General features: G+C 43.6%; 1 protein-coding gene across 1 annotated transcript; it reads left to right on the top strand.

Annotated features, from left to right (window-relative positions):
- The first annotated feature begins 3,271 nt into the window (after window positions 1-3,271).
- Window positions 3,272-15,862, top strand: CBR4 (carbonyl reductase 4). Its single transcript, XM_038755427.1, has 5 exons — window positions 3,272-3,413; window positions 8,423-8,543; window positions 8,883-9,019; window positions 9,888-10,022; window positions 15,334-15,862. The coding sequence occupies exons 1-5, from the start codon at window positions 3,272-3,274 to the stop codon at window positions 15,510-15,512; spliced, it is 714 nt and encodes a 237-aa protein (XP_038611355.1). The 3' UTR covers window positions 15,513-15,862.
- The last annotated feature ends 1,568 nt before the right edge of the window (window positions 15,863-17,430 follow it).

Here is a 17,430-nt window from a genome sequence, read left to right as displayed (position 1 = left end):
TGAATGAACGGCTGAGGGCTGGAGGCGGGGGCGGCTCCCCGCTGGGCACTGGTTCCCTCTGCCCTTCCCCTCCTCACAGCACTTATTTATATTTGTACATATTTATTACTGTAATAACAATAATAATAAAAATGTTGGTATTTGTTAAGCGCTTACTATGTGTCAAGCACTGTTCTAAGCCTTGGAGTAGATACAAGGTAATCTGGTTGTCCCACGTGGGGCTCACAGTCTTCAGCCCCATTTTACAGATGAGGTAACTGAGGCCCAGAGAAGTGAAGTGACTTGCCCGAAGTCACACAGCTGATAAGTGGCGGAGCCGGGATTAGAACCCATGACGTCTGACTCCCAAGCCTGGTCTCTTTCCACTGTGCCACACAGCTTCTCTATTTATTTTACTAATGATGTGTATATTAATTCATTCATTCAATCGTATTTATTGAGCACTTACTGTGTGAAGAGCACTGTACTAAGTGCTTGGGAAGTACAAGTTGGCAACATATAGAGACGGTCCCTACCCAACAACGGGCTCACAGTCTAGAAGGGGGAGACAGACAAGTCAAAGTCGTCAGAACAAATAAAATTAAAACTATATGCACATCATTAACAAAATAAATAGAATAGTAAATATGTGCAAGTAAAATAAATAGAATAATAAATCTGTACAAATATATATACACGAGTGCTGTGGGGAGGGGAACGAGGTAGGGCATGGGGGGATGGGGAGGAGGAGAAGAAAAAGGGGGCTCATTCATTCATTCATTCATTCATTCAGCCATATTTATTGAGTGCTACCAGTGCTTAGAACAGTGCTTGGCACATAGTAAGCGCTTAACAAATACCATCATCATTATTATTATTATTACTGTGTGCAGAACACTGTACTAAGCGCTTGAGAAGTACAAGTTGGCAACATATAGAGACGACCCTACCCGACAACGGGCTCACAGTCTAGAAGTCAGTCTGGGAAGGTATTATCTATAATCTATAGATATAATGTATAATGTATAATCTATCTAGAATCTATAATTCTATTTATTTTGATGCTATTGACTCCTGACCACTTGTTTTGTTTTGTTGTCTGTCCCTCTTCTAGCCTGTGAGCCCGTTGTTGGGGAGGGACTGTGTCTGTTGCTCAATTGTACTTTCCAAGCACTTAGTCCAGTGCTCCGCACACAGTAAGCGCTCAATAAATACGACAATGAATGAATGAAAACCCTACTGAGAGCTCACCTCCTCCAGGAGGCCTTCCCATACTGAGCCCCCTCCTTCCTTTCCCCCTACTCCCCCTCCCCATTCCCTTGCCTTACCTCCTTCCCCTCCCCACAGCACCTGTATATATGTTTGTACATATTTATTATTCTATTTATGTATTTATTTTACTTGAACATATTTATTCTATTTATTTTATTTTGTTTATATGTTTTGTTTTGCTGTCTGTCTCCCCCTTCTAGACTGTGAGCCCGCTATTGGGTAGGGACCATCTCTATATGTTGCCAACTTGTACTTCCCAAGTGCTTAGTACCGTGCTCTGCATACAGTAAGCGCTCAATAAATACTGTGAGCCCACTGTTAGACTGTGAGCCCACTGGTAGACTGTAAGCCCACTGTTGGGTAGGGACCGTCTCTATATGTTGCCGACTTGCACTTCCCGAGCGCTTAGTCCAGTGCTCTGCACACAGTAAGCGCTCAATAAATACGATTGATTGAATGAATGAATGAATGTGAGCCCACTGTTGGGTAGGGACTGTCTCTAGATGTTGCCGACTTGTACTTCCCAAGCACTTAGTACAGTGCTGTGCATACAGTAAGCGCTCAATAAATACTGTGAGCCCACTGTTTGACTGTGAGCCCACTGTTGGGTAGGGACCGTCTCTATGTGTTGCCAACTTGTACTTCCCAAGCACTCAAGTTCCCTCCAGGAGGCCTTCCCAGACTGAGCCCCTTCCTTCCTCTCCCCCTCGTCCCCCTCTCCATCCCCCCCACCTTACCTCCTTCCCTTCCCCACAGCACCTGTATATACGTATATATGTTTGTACATATTTATTACTCTATTTATTTATTTGTTTATTTTACTTGTACCTATCTATTCTATTTATTTTATTTTGTTAGTATGTTTGGTTTATGTTCTCTGTCTCCCCCTTTTAGACTGTGAGCCCACTGTTGGGTAGGGACTGTCTCTATATGTTCCCAACTTGTACTTCCCAAGCGCTTAGTCCAGTGCTCTGCACACAGTAAGCGCTCAATAAATATGATTAATTGATTGACTGGTACTTCCCAAGCGCTTAGTACAGTAGCTGCATGCAGTAAGCGCTCCATAAATACTGTGAGCCCACTGTTTGACTGTGAGCCCACAGGGACCATCTCTATATGTTCCCGACTTGTACTTCCCAAGTGCTTAGTACAGTGCTCCGCCTACAGTAAGCGCTCAATAAATACGATTGATTGACTGATTGATTGACTTGTACTTCCCAAGCTCTTACTACAGTAGCTGCATGCAGTAGGCACCCCATAATCAATCAATCAATCGTATTTATTGAGTGCTTACTGTGTGCAGAGCACTGGACTAAGCACTTGGGAAGTACAAGTTGCGCTTGGGAAGTACAAGTTACTTGTACTTGTACAACAAGAAGAGACGCAGCGTGGCTCAGTGGAAAAGGGCATGGGCTTTGGAGTCAGAGGTCATGGGTTCAAATCCCGGCTCCGCCAATTGTCAGCTGGGTGACTTTGGGCAAGTCACTTAACTTCTCTGTGCCTCAGTTCCCTCATCTGTAAAATGGGGATTAAGACTGTTGTCCCCCCCATGGGACAACCTGATCACCTTGTAACCTCCCCAGAGCTTAGAACAGTGCTTTGCACATAGTAAGCGCTTAATAAATGCCATCATTATTATTATTATTATTGTACAACAAGTACAAGTTACAAATACTGTGAGCCCACTGACTGTGAGCCCACAGGGACCGTCTCTATATGTTCTCGACTTGTACGATTGAATGAATGAATGATTGACAGGTCGAGGCCGGGCGAAGGCCAGGCCTCAGCGCCAAGGCGGGCACACTACAGTCCCCAGCAGCCCCCGCGCTGGGACTACAAGTCCCGACATGCAGCGGGGCCCTCCCCCCCTTCTCCGCCAATGCGGGTGCCGGCTTTCGGAGAGCGGGGGCGGGACTTCCGGTCGGGAGGGCCGGCGCTCCTCCCTTTCGGCGCCCCCCCGGGCCCCGAGGCTGCGTTCGTCCGGGTTCCGGGCGGGCGGCGGGGGTCCCGCGCATGCGCGATGGAGCGGGTGTGCGCCGTCTTCGGGGGCTCGCGGGGCCTGGGGCAGGCGGTGGCCCAGGCCTTGGCCCTCAGGGGCTACCGCTTGGCCATCGTGGCCAGGGATGGCCACAGGGCCCAGGCCTCCGCCCGACAGCTGGCGGGTAGGTGCCCCCTGGGAAACCATCATCCCAATCACCACAATAGCAACAAATAACCATTGGCCATTTCATTCTAACATATAGTCATTCTATATGAATATATATGGGAAGGCCCAGGAGGCCTTCCCAGACTGAGCTCCTTCCTTCCTCTCCCCCTCTCCATCCCCCCATCTTACCTCCTTCCCTTCCCCCCAGCACCTGGATATATGTTTGTACAGATTTATCACTCTATTTATTTTACTTGTACATACCTATTCTATTTTATTTTATTTTGTTAGTATGTTTGGTTTTGTTCTCTGTCTCCCCCTTTTAGACTGTGAGCCCACTGTTGGGTAGGGACTGTCTCTATATGTTGCCAATTTGTACTTCCCAAGCGCTTAGTACAGTGCTCTGCACATAGTAAGCGCTCAATAAATTGATTGATCGATTCTAACATATATTCACCATCCCCCCCATCTTACCTCCTTCCCTTCCCCCCAGCACCTGGATATATGTTTGTACATATTTATCACTCTATTTTATTTGTACATATCTATTCTATTTATTTTATTTTGTATGTTTGGTTTTGTTCTCTGTCTCCCCCCTTTAGACTGTGAGCCCAATGTTGGGTAGGGACTGTCTCCATATGTTGCCAATTTGTACTTCCCAAGCGCTTAGTACGGTGCTCTGCACATAGTAAGCTCTCAATAAATACGATTGATGATGATGATGATGATGATGGTGTATGGGAAGGCCCAGGAGGCCTTCCCACACTGAGCCCCTTCCTTCCTCTCCCCCTCATCGCCCTCTCCATCCCCCCATTTTACCTCCTTCCCTTCCCCACAGCACATGTATATATGTATATATGTTTGTACATATTTATCACTCTATTTTACTTGTACATATCTATTCTATTTATTTTATTTTGTTAGTATGTTTGGTTTTGTTCTCCGTCTCCCCCTTTTAGACTGTGAGCCCACTGTTGGGTAGGGACTGTCTCTATATGTTGCCAATTTGTACTTCCCAAGCGCTTAGTACAGTGCTCTGCACATAGTAAGCGTTCAATAAATATGATTGATGATGATGATATGTTGCCAACTTGTCCTTCCCAAGCGCTCAGTCCAGTGCCCTGCACACAGTAAGTGCTCAATAAATACGACTGATTGATTGATTCATTCACCCAGTCCTATTGATTGAGCGCTTACTGTGTGCACAGCACTGAGCACTTGGGAAGTCCAAGTTGGCAACATCTAGAGACAGTCCCAACAGCGGGCTCGCAGTCTAGAAGATCGTATTTATCTTCTAGACTGTGAGCCCGCTGTTGGGTAGGGACCGTCTCTAGATGTTGCCACCTTGTACTTAATAATAATAATAACAATAATGGCATTTATTAAGCGCTTACTATGTGCAAAGCACTGTTCTAAGCGCTGGGGAGGTTACAAGGTGATCAGGTGGTCCCATGGGGGGCTCACAGTCGTCATCCCCATTTTACAGATGAGGGAACTGAGGCACAGAGAAGTGACTTGCCCAAAGTCACATAGCTGACAATTGGTGGAGCCGGAATTTGAACCCGTGACCTCTGACTCCAAAGCCCAAAGTCACATAGCTGACAGTTGCTGGAGCTGGGATTTGAACCCGTGACCTCTGACTCCAAAGCCCATGCTCTTTTCCACTGAGCCACGCTGCTTCTCTGTCCCAAGCGCTTAGTCCAGTGCTCTGCACACAGTAAGCGCTCGATAAGTACGATTGATTGATTGAGCGCTTACTGTGCAGAGCACTGGACTGAGCAATTGGGAAGGACAAGTTGGCAACATCTAGAGACGGTCATCATCATCAATCGTATTTATTGAGCGCTTACTATGTGCAGAGCACTGTACTAAGCGCTTGGGAAGTACAAATTGGCAACAGATAGAGACAGTCCCTACCCAACAGTGGGCTCACAGTCTAAAAACAGCGGGCTCACAGTCTAGAAGATCGTATTTATCTTCTAGACTGTGAGCCCGCTGTTGGGTAGGGACTGTTTCTGTATGTTGCCACCTTGTCCTTCCCAAGCGCTTGGTCCAGTGCTCTGCACACAGTAAGCGCTCAATAAATATGATTGATTGATTGAGCGCTTACTGTGCAGAGCACTGGACTGAGCAATTGGGACGGACAAGTTGGCAACATCTAGAGACGGTCCCTACCCAAAAGTGGGCTCAGTCTAGAAGATCGTATTTATTGAGTGCTTACTGTGTGCAGAGTACTGTACTGAGCGCTTGGGAAGGACAAGTTGGCAACATCTAGAGAAGCAGTGTGGCTCAGTGGATAGAGCCCGGGCTTTGGAGTAGGAGTTCATGGGTTCAAGTCCCGGCTCCGCCAATTGTCAGCTGTGTGACTTCGGGCAAGTCACTTCACTTCTCTGGGCCTCAGTTATCTGTAAAGTGGGGATTAAGCCCCACGTGTGACAACCTGATTACCTTGTATCTACCCCAGTGCCTAGAACAGTGTTTAACAAATGCCATGATTATTACTAATGATAGTAATAATAATGTTCTATGATAAGTGCTTTCCATTTGCCAGGCACTGTACTAAATGCTGGGGTAGATACTAGGTAATCAAATCAATCAAGTCAGCGTCCTACTAGACTACCCTCCTTCCCCAAATTAATTAGAGTGTATCAAAATAACCATAGAGAAGCAGCGGAAAAGTGGAAAAGAGCCCGGGCTTTGGAGTCAGAGGTCATGGGTTCAAATCCCAGCTCTGCCAATTGTCAGCTGTGGGACTTGGGGCAAGTCGCTTCACTTCTCTGGGCCTCAGTTCCCTCATCTGTAAAATGGAGATGAAGACTGTGAGCCCCCCATGGGACAACCTGATCACCTTGTAACCTCCCCAGCGCTTGGAACAGTGCTCAGCACATAATAAGCGCTTAATAATAATAATAATAATGGCATTTATTAATAAATGTTTATTCATAACATTTGTTATGTTTATTAATAAATGCCATCATTATTATTATAGTATCTCCAAACTGAAAGCTGTATCCCACATAGCAGAATCATCAAAGTGGAAAGCTATTATTATTATTATTATGGTATTTAAGAGCTTGCTGTGTGTCAAGCACTGTTCTGATTGCTAGGGTAGATATAAATTAATCCCTGTCCCACATGGGGTTCACAGAGTAAAGGGGAGGGAGAATAGGTAGTTAATCCCCATTTTACAGCTGAGGAAACTGGAGACACAGAGAAGTTAAGTGACTTGCCCAAGGTCACACAGCAGGCAGGTGCAAGGATTACCACCCAGGTCCCGTGACTCCCAAGTTCGTGCTCTTTCCGCTAGGCCACACTGCTTCTATTTACTGGAATTCGTTATGTTTGGCATCCAGTTTCAGCCCCTGAAGAGGGTTTTCGTTGTTGGATAAATAAGAATCAAAATTATTCAGTTTTCCACAATACTCCCTGGTTTAGTAGTAGTGAGGAACAGTGCTTCGGTAGGTGCATTAATTCTTTCCAGGTCTTGACTTAGAAGACATTTTATCCACAGTTTGATTTTTTTGGTTTGTTTTTTAAGTTTAATCTGGTGTCCTTCAGGCAGCAATAATATGCAAAGCATTCTAACAGCCAGAAAATGACCATTTCTTCAGTCTAACAACACCTGAGAGAGAGTTGGTGCTGGGAAGTTTCCTTTTATTGGGAGGAAGGAAGCCATCTCATAGGTTACTTTGTCCTCTAATCATCCTCGCAAATTAGTGCAGACTCCAGGGTTAAGACAGACTTCTCCCTTCTACCACCAAAACCAGACTGGATGAGTAAGAATTGTTTTAAAACACGATTCATCGTTCTAACTTCAGGGCCCAGCTTCTCAGTGCAGTTGCTCTAGTGAAGTAGGGACGGGCTGGTGACCATTATGTCATTGGATTTAAGAAAAAAATCCTTCCGTGTTCTCCAAAATGACAGTGGATCTGAATGAGCATTAGAAACGGATATAAGTTGGGTGAATGAATGCCAAGTCAACGAATGCTCCGACACCCCACCTTCAGGGGCTGGATCTGATTTGGGACAACAGATGGATGTGATTTGGGGTGGGACTTGGCCTGGAGGAACCCCGGGAAATGGAGTAGCTCAGAGAGGCCCCAATTAATTCAGTCCTTTGATAGTTTGAAACTGCCCAAAAGTCACTGGAACTGGGTCAGATCTGCAAAAGAACAAAATTCTTCCTCCAGGTGATTCAGGATTGGATATATCCTCCAGTGGGGGAGGTAGGACCTTATTTTGGCCTCAACTGATCCTGTGTTCATCTTTACAATAGTTTGTCTTTTCCTAAATTACCTTCGTCTGCAGGGCAGTGCTACAGTATGGCTTTGCCTTTTGGAACACGATGTACTTTTACGATCTGACTAAAGGTAGGCAGCATTTTTGTAAAAGACGCCAAAGGTCCAGGTAAACTTTTATATTACTGTGGAGGAATACAAAATCATCTAGAAAGATAAGCCATTTCCGTTGAAGAAATGATTTGCGTCTAGGTGGGACACCTAATAGAAGGAAGTTATTCGAAGATGTGCCGCAAACGCAGTTCTTGGGATTTTGTAGATTCGTAGTTCAAACACTTTCTGACAACTTCCTATAGTATTTCAGCCCACCAAATCCTCAAGTTTGAATGATAATCATTTGAAACACATGTCTCTGAAGAGCATCTGGAAATCTGTATGGAGAAAAAGTAAACTAACCTTAACCCCGAGCTTAGAAAGCTAGTCCATCCAAGTCCACCCGAGTTAGACATCATTTTTTTGAAAATTGCCCATAAATGGGAGAGGTTAAAAGAAACGTTAGGGTTAATTGACTAGCTTGGGATCAAAATGATCCACCGTGGAAGGGAATATAGTAAGTAACTAGTGATTAAATTTGTTGATGTTTAAGCAAAGTCTTATGTGTAAACTGATCTTTTAGGTGATGAGGTTTATTTGCTTTGCTACTTTTAAAAAGGTTCTTGATGTTCCTGCTTACCTGTTCCAAGTGATTTTTCTCTCAGGGAGATGATATGATTTTATGTTTGTGTAGGAGATCACCTGGCATTTAGCTGTGATGTTGCCAAAGAGCAAGATGTCCAAAGAACATTTGAAGAAATAGAGACAAAATTAGGCCGGGTTAATTTCCTGGTTAATGCTGCCGGCATCAACAGGTTAGTCTTCGTCTAAGTCAATCTAGAAATACTGTAGGGATGGGAAATTGAGTAGAGAATGCATTAAGTTGTGTATTTCTATTAATAAAATATATGATATTGGAAGCAATATTCTTGGGTCCTTCACCCTGAACCCTTATTTTCTTCCGATTTAATTTCTTTACAGAAATGGAGGGAGAGAGAGAGTGTGAGTGTGTGTGTGTGTTTATGTGTGTGTAAGTAAAAACTCTCAGGGCTTCTGTTTTGAATAGTCCCACTATCTACAGCTTGTATAGTCCTGGGCAAATTATTCCTCTGCCTGGTTTTCCAAGCTATCCCACATGCCCTTTCCTCTTTTAGGGATGGCCTGTTGTTAAGAACCAAAACTGAGGACATGGTGTCTCAGCTTCACACCAACCTCTTGGGATCAATGCTCACTTGCAAAGCAGCTGTGAGGAATATGATTCAGCAGGAAGGAGGCTCGATTGTTAATATAGGTGAGTTTCCATCTTTGTGAACTGAAGAACACTCCCCAATATGTACAGATTTCCATATGCCTAGAAATGTTATATTCAGATTGCTTTAACTGTATGGTTTTGTTATAAATATGTAAGCATGAAAACAAAGCTATCGGTTTCTGAATCTCTGATAACATAACAGGAATGCTAATTAAAAACTCATTCTCCTGGGAGGTGACTTGAAAAGCCTAAAGTAAAAGCACAGCTTTTTCAAAACACAAATCAGAACCACGTCTTTTTATTTTTCAACTCTTACGGTTGCACTTTTTCTTCCTTAGCCATTATAGGTATTTCTGTGGCTTAAAAAAAATTATTCTTATTCCAGTCAGCCTATTCGCAGAAATCCCCGTCTTGGTCAGTTGAGTTCCAGAGTCACTCTTTAATGTTTTTAAAAACATGGAGAGATGTTTTAATATTCAGTCATTCATTAACATTCAAAAGTGACCATTTGAACGTATGCTATCTGATCACTGGTCAACTATCCCTCCACCCCTTCATTTGAACACACGTCGGAAACCGAGAGAACGATCAGACATTTTACATTATCTTTCAACTTAGATGAAATCCCATAGATGGACTCTTTTTTGTCTCTGCTAATTGATTTACATGTTTAAAAATGAAGTGATCTTTTCAACTCTTGAAACCAAATTCTGTTTCGGTGAAATACCTGAGTTCAAGTGAGCCATGCATATCGTAGGACAAAATTAATCGCTATTATTCCAAAGGGGTAGGGTGATTTAAAAAACAACCGATTTTAGCAAAGGTCAGATGTGTTGATGTCTTCACTGATTGCAAATTGCCTTCTCATTAAGTATTCTTATTTATTTTTATTGCCTTTTCTCTGTAGGAAGTGTTGTTGGGCTAAAGGGCAATTCTGGTCAGAGTGTATACAGCGCCAGCAAAGGAGGATTGGTCGGGTTCTCACGTTCTCTTGCCAAGGAGGTAGCAAGAAAGAAAATTCGAGTGAATGTTGTTGCCCCAGGTCGGTCTGTTTATTAAACTGTTTGTGTGTGTCTCCTAGGGTACTGTAGTTCTCGGGGAAGGTGTGAAATTGCAGGGAAAAGAGACAGACAAAAGTGACTAGAAAAAAACTCCAATAACTCATCTGCTTCCAGCTCTCAGTTGAGAAGCAGCGTGGCACAGTGGAAAGAGCACGGGCTTTGGAGTCAGAGATCATGGGTTGGGCAAGTCGCTTAACTTCTCTGTGCCTCAGTTACCTCATCTGTAAAATGGGGATTAAGACTTTGTACCCCCTGTGGGACAACGCGATCGCCTTGTAACCTCCCCAGCGCTTAGAACAGTGCTTTGCACATAGTGCTTAATGAATGCCATCATTATTATTATTGTTATTAGTGGAAAGAGCACAGCCATGGGCATCAGAGGACCTGGCTTCTAATCCCAGCTCTGCCACTTGTCTGCTGCGTGACCTTGGGCAAGTCATTTATCTTAACAAATACCATAATTATTTGGGATTATTTGTGAGTTTCATTAATTCCTGTTCCCCATCATTAGCAGTGGTTGAAAGCTGTATCTGTTTTGTGGTTTGATAACTGCCAACTTTTTATTTTGAGCACCGTGCAGAAAAAGAGGTAGGGGGTAGAGCGGAGACGGTCTTCAGAGAGCGGACAGGCCAGAAAGTCACCATTTGGGGTGTCTTCGGTTCAGCTGCAGGAGTCACTGCTCCTGTGGATTGGTCACCTAGGTCTGGGAGTGAACTGGTTGTCCCACGTGCCAGTTAGTCCGTGGCCAGAGACGGTGGTCTGGAATCCCAGTCCCCTAGCAGAACTGGATTTCAGTGAGTGGGGAGACAGGACTGAGGGAGCAGGGAGGAGAGGAGATGGTCAGAAGAGCCGGCAGGTCCAATCGGGCCCTAGTCTGTCATCATCAATCGTATTTATTGAGCGCTTACTATGTGCAGAGCACTGTACTAAGCGCTTGGGAAGTACAAATTGGCAACATATAGAGACAGTCCCTACCCAACACTGTCCTAATCAGCTGGTCAGTGATATTTATTGAGAACTTACTGTGTGCAGAACACTATACTAAGTGCTTGGGAGATTACAGGACAACGGCGTTGGTAGACACGTCCTCTGCCCACAAGGAGCTTAGTCTAGAGAGAGAGACAGACACTAATATTAATAAATTATGGAGATGTACATAAATGCTGTGGATCTGAGGTTGGGTTGATTATCAGATGCTCAAAGGGTACAGATCCAAGTGCATAGTCTTCTAGACTGTGAGCCCCTTGTTGGGTAGGGACCGTCTCTGTATAATAATAAAAATAATAATGGCATTTATTAAGTGCTTACTATGTGCAAAGCACTGTTCTAAGCGCTGGGGAGGTTACAAGGTGATCAGGTTGTCCCACGGGGGGCTCACAGTTTTAATCCCCATTTTACAGATGAGGGATCGGAGGCACAGAGAAGTTAAGTGACTTGCCCAAAGTCACACAACTGACAGTTGGCGGAGCCGGGATTTGAACCCATGACCTTGGACTCCAAAGCCCGGGCTCTTTCCACTGAGCCACGCTGCTTCTCTCTATATATGTTACCGACTTGTACTTCCCAAGCGCTTAGTAAAGTGCTCTGCACACAGTAAGCGCTCAATAAATGCGATTGAATGAATGAATAGGCAATGTAGAAACGAGAGGGAGTTGGGGAAAAGAGGGCTCAAATGGGGAAGGCCTTTCGGGGGAGATGTGACCTTAATAAAGCTTTGAAAATGGGGAGAGTGGTGGTCTGGCATATTTTGAGGAGGAAGGAGTTCCAGACCTTATGATTCCAACAAGAAATGTTTTTACTCCTTTGCTTTTCTGAGCTATTCTTAATCTGTAGAGAAATGTATTAAAGGCTATGGATCAAGAGCATTGAGGGTTTATAGATTAGATTTTTCAATAGCTGAATTAAGTATAAAGGGGACAACAAAGAGATGTTGGGTCAGCTTTATACCGTCTGCTTCTGGAAAGGAAAATCAAAATGGGGTGGTGATCAGGCTAATTGGGGAGATGAATGGGGCTCAACTGTAACCTGCAGGTCATATAAAAACTACATTGGAACCAATTGTTTGTTAGAGAAGCAGTGTGGCCTAGTGGAAAGATCCCAAGGCTGGGAGTCAGAGAACATGGGTTCTAATCCTGGCTCCACCACGTGTCTGCCGTGTGACGTTGGGCAAGTCACTTCACTTCTCTGGGCCTCAAATGGGGATTAATACTGTGAGCTCTATGGGGAACAGGGACTGTGTCCGACCCGACTATCTTGTATCTGCCTCAGTGCTTGGCACATAGTAAGCACTTAAAAATTGCCACAGCTATTCTTATTATTTCAATGATCATTTTCCTTACCTGCCTGATGGACAGATTAACGTGGAAATGTCCAACAGGCGGGTAACTGGAAGAAGGACTAAGGAGGTAATCAACAGATTGGATAATAATCACCTGAATAGATTGCTTTCAAAGGACAGTTCATTACCAAGAAAGTGTGTCTTGCACCCGCCACCAAGGTTTTCTCATTATGGCTAAATCTTGGCTGGGAACTATTTATCATGCCCAAACTTCCTCTCTTAGTTGATTCAGAAAAGGCAAATGAGAGAACAATCTGTGAAGAATTACTTGAGTCGCCCCCTCACCTGAGAGTATTTGAGAGAAAAGTAGTTCCTAGCAAATCAAAACTCCTATTAGCTTGATGCCCGTTTAGAACAGATGGCATTATTGGCCTCTGCGTTGGGCCTGTTCTGCCACAGAGCTGCTTATCCCTAAAGCCATTTGGAACACGTTTCAAATTGGTCTTCATGCATAGCTGATTTTGAGCTATGGCGTGCCGAAAGGTGCTGAGCAAGAGTTTTTCCTGTTCTCTTTTGGAAAGTCTTCAAGGGGTATTTTGTTTCATCTTAATGCCTCCCCCAAACCAGCAAACGGGCAGAAGGACCCGCTGTTTGACATCTGAGCTGGTTGACACATCAAGCGGTGCAGCGTGCTCCGTACAGTATGTGTACTGGCCCAAATGTTGGTCCTGGGCCCAAATCCTGGGGGGCTATTTAAACCCAGAGCCTTCTGCTGAGTGCACAGATTCCCGCCAACCGCGACGGCTTCCAAAAGGGGCGATTGGAAGGCGCGTGCCCAGGTCTGATCCCCATCTAGCAGACGCTGAATGGAGAAGGAAGGCACGTCCAGTGAAGGCTTCCGAACATCAAAGGCAGCTCCGCCTTCCCGCTCCCCTGAGCTCACTTTGCAGCCTCTCCTGGAGCCAGCACCCTGGCCTAGGTGAGCGTCACTTGGCATTCCTTTGGTTCCTGTGATCGTGTGAAAAAAAAAAAATAATAATAATAATGACATTTGTTAAGCACTTACTATGTGCAAAGCACTGTTCTAAGCACTGGGGAGGTTACAAGGTGATCAGGTTGCCCCGACATTCCTCGGCGTTCCTTTGGTTCCTGTGATCGTGTGAAAAATAATAATAATAATAATGACATTCATTAAGCGCTTACTATGTTCAAAGCACTGTTCTATCCCCTTGTATCCCCCCCAGCGCTTAGAACAGTGCTTGGCACATAGTAAGCGCTTAACAAATGCCATCATCGTTATTATCAACTGTTTCCTTTGGCTCCCCAGCCACACTCTACTACTGCTCTTCTGTCCATTCTCTATTCTCTATTATTTTTGTCGCGCCTTCTTCCTTCCCACTATGGGGGCTCTTGACTTTTTCACTCCTCATTAGCACCTCTACCCCTGGGAAAACGGGAAAATACGAGGAAGTGAAACTCAAATGAAAGTTGCTACTTGTTAACAGTTCTGGTAAAGAATCTGGGAGGGAAGTTTTAAGGTTGGCTGCAGTGAGAATTCTAGATTACTTGGGGATTTCATTTATAAATAGATTGACCATGTGTGTACCCAGGGTAAGTGGGGCTTAGAAGTGAAAGATGTAGGGTAGGATAGGGTTTTTCGAGTTCCACTCTAGCCTATTTGACACCTCTGCAGCTTTCTAAAGATCAGGATTGAATTTTTAAACATTATTTAAAAAATGTAATTTGTTTCCTTACATTCTTACACAGATTTATGTAGCCATTGGAAGTCCACTTGGTCGGTTGAAGCTGATTTAGCACTTTCATGTGATGATTTGTCTGTAGTCTCACAGTCACAAATTGAACGAAAATGTGTTAGGGAATATAGCTGGGAGGTTTGGTCATTTTAAACGTCCACATTTTTTTTTCTGGGACATTTCTCTTGACTCTTAAGGGATCTGGTGTTTCCCAGTATTACTGGCACTTATGGTTAAGTTTCGCTTCTCTGCAGTGTGACATCATTCTTCTCGCTCCAAAACCAAAATTGGAACATTCAGTTTTGAATTGATCCTGAAGTCTGAGACCTCCCCCAATTAAGCAAAATTGTCTGAATATCATACTATGTGCCAGTGGGTATATATTATTTTCAAATGCTGGAATGAGGAAAATTACTGAGAAGCGCTTTAGAGTCTGGGTTACGGATCAATCCATCAGTGGTATTTATTGAGCGCTTACTCTGTGCAGAGAGCACTGTACTAAGTTTTTGGGAGAATACGTATACTTCAGAATTAGTAGAAACATTCCCTGCCCATAACACGATGCAGTCTAGATGGGGAGTGTTAACCTTCAATCTGTAAAATCACAGATAGCAGGCAGTTTGGTTCTTGGGCTTATGTACCCTGGCTCCTTAAGAGCTTCTTGTATTTTCAAGCAACCATTTTGTAGCTGCACCCTCAACATTTCTAAGTTATTCTTGTAGATCTGAGCCTAGATTTATTATGGGGTCCCTTCTCATTTTCATTAAACAGGATTTCACTTCTTATAATGGGCACAGCAGCGTGGCTCAGTGGAAAGAGCATGGGCTTTGGAGTCAGAGGTCATAGGTTCAAATCCCGGCTCTGCCAATTGTCAGCTGTGACTTTGGGCAAGTCACTTCACTTCTGTGCCTCAGTTACCTCATCTGTAAAATGGGGATTAAGACTGTGAGCCCCCCGTGGGACAACCTGATTACCTTGTAACCTCCCCAGCGCTTAGAACAGTGCTTTGCACATGGTAAGCACTTAATAAATGCCATTATTATTATTATGTACCCTCTGTATTATACCTATAAATTATTTGCAATGTCTGTCTCCCCCTCTAGACTGTATGCTTGTCATAGGCAAGGAACGTGTCTACCAATTCTGTTGTGTTGTATTCTCCTAAGTGCTTGGTACAGTACTCTGTCCACAGAAAGCACACAATCCATTGCTTGATAATGGGCCTGTTCAAAGAAATAACCCAAAGTATTTCTTTTTTAGGGTTTGTCCATACCGACATGACTGCAGGCTTGAAAGAAGACCACATAAAGAAGAATATTCCTCTCGGAAGGTTTGGGGAGCCTATCGAAGTTGCAAAGGCTGTCGTCTTTCTTCTAGAATCCCCCTACATTACGGGACACGTTCTGGTTGTAGATGGGGGATTGCAACTTATCATGTGAATGGCACAACACTCAAATAGCTTGAGAGAGAGGATGTTGTATGATATGAATTGAGGGAATAATATCATTGGGTAAATATTGTAGACTCCTCCCGACATGCCTCGATTGCACCTTTGTAACCAAAACTATAAAATGCAGCAATCAATTTAGTGGTCATTCATCTATTCAGTTACCTTAGCCAGAAATCTGGCTTCCAATCCAAGTTGATGTGTTGTCATTCATAAAGTAGTAATAGGACGTCAGTTTTTCCATCTCAAAATTGACCAATTATATATTCCAGATGGCCTCTTGAATGAATGAATCAATATCAGTGCTAATTGAGTGCCAATTGTGTGCAGAGCACTGTACTAAGTGCTTGGGAAACTACAATGGAGTTGGTAAGTGTGAGCCTTACAGCCTACATGGAGAGAACAAAAGATGAATACAGATTCATCTTTTTATTGAAATTTTCAAAGTGTGTTTGAAGGCCATTGCATTTTAGAAACATAGCAAAATTGCCAAGGTCCTGAGCAGTCATCATTGATGATGGTATTTTATTATTGCATTTTTTTAATGAAGCCTTTTCAGTTCCTCTTGAAAAATATCGGTGAATATTTTAAAATAATGGACTGTTTCTGGAAAATATTTTGTAGCAATAGTTGGTACATTTTATTTAATGATGTATTTTTATAATTAGATAACTTTTTATTCTGATTTAAGTGCCATAATTGTCTAATTTTTTTTAGATCGTAATGGTGAAATTAGAAATTGTTTTAAAAATAGTAAATCAAGAAAAGTTTTGCAGAGGCCTGATCTTTGGAGTCTCCTTTTTTCTTCCAATCCAGACTTCAGTGCTGGCCTGCCCAACTTGCCTGCCTGCTCACCCTCCTTCAAACTCCTTATTCCTAGCTCTGTCCTCTTTTCAGACTCATGCACTTCTTGTCTTTTTAGGCTCCCACTTTTCTCTACCTTCATTTTTCTCAGGCCCCCATATGCTTTCAGATTCTTTCTGCCTTTCCCCCAAATCTGTAGTTCTAGATAAACAACCCTGGCCCTTTCTTACTCTCACTTTCCCCTTAGCTCTGTGAAAGTTAAATTGTTGTTAGAAGAAAAGGCTTGGATGGTTTGACAATGGATGTTTATTAGAACTGTTCTTTTTTTTTTAAGCTGTGATAAAACTGACTAGCTTGCTGCCTTTTTGTGTCCCTTTTTAAGTTGACCTAGGTTAAGGCAAGAGTCCCTGAACACCCATGAAGCAAGAAATTTACAGCTCAGTCAGATTCCTTAAATCTTTTAAATGCAAGAAGGGCTTTTCCAGCCCAGAATAGCGTAATAACTCAGATTTCTTCTGCTAAGCATCATTGTGTCAATTTATACTTTAAAGATATATAAAAGGGAGATATTTCTTTATCAAAGGTGAAAGGTGAAAACATTTCTATATATCACTTGGCCTGTGGCGGATGAGCAATCTTTTTCTCCTCACCATTTTTCTAACATCCATGATTTGTTAGGCCGGTGACATCAAGCGATTCCCACCAGTCGTTCTTTTAGCTTGTAGGGGAAGTAGCTAAGGCTGCCCAGGCCACACAATCCATCAGTGGTATTTATTGAGCATCTACCATGTGCAAAGCACTGTGCCAGCACAGTACAATAAAGGTGGTAGACACGATCCTTGCCCTCAAGTAGTTTACATTCTAGTGGAGAAGATAGATGATATCGAGGAAGAATTCTCCTGAGTGCTTTGGGTCTGGGCTAAGTAATAAGGGGTCAGACCCAAGTGCATGGATGCAGAAAGTGGGAGAAATGAGAGGCTAGTCAGTGACGGCTTCTTGAAAATGTGTTTTTTAAGTAGGGCTTTGGTCTGTCAGATAGGAAGCGTTCATTCTAAGCAGGGGATGAAAGCAAGACGTCGGCAAGAGACACAATTGAGGTACAGTAA

The sequence above is a fragment of the Tachyglossus aculeatus genome, chromosome 12 (assembly GCF_015852505.1).
Source record: "Tachyglossus aculeatus isolate mTacAcu1 chromosome 12, mTacAcu1.pri, whole genome shotgun sequence".
Lineage (NCBI taxonomy): Eukaryota > Metazoa > Chordata > Mammalia > Monotremata > Tachyglossidae > Tachyglossus > Tachyglossus aculeatus.
Note: the sequence above shows the minus strand (reverse complement) of the source record. Positions and strands in the feature narration are given on the sequence as shown.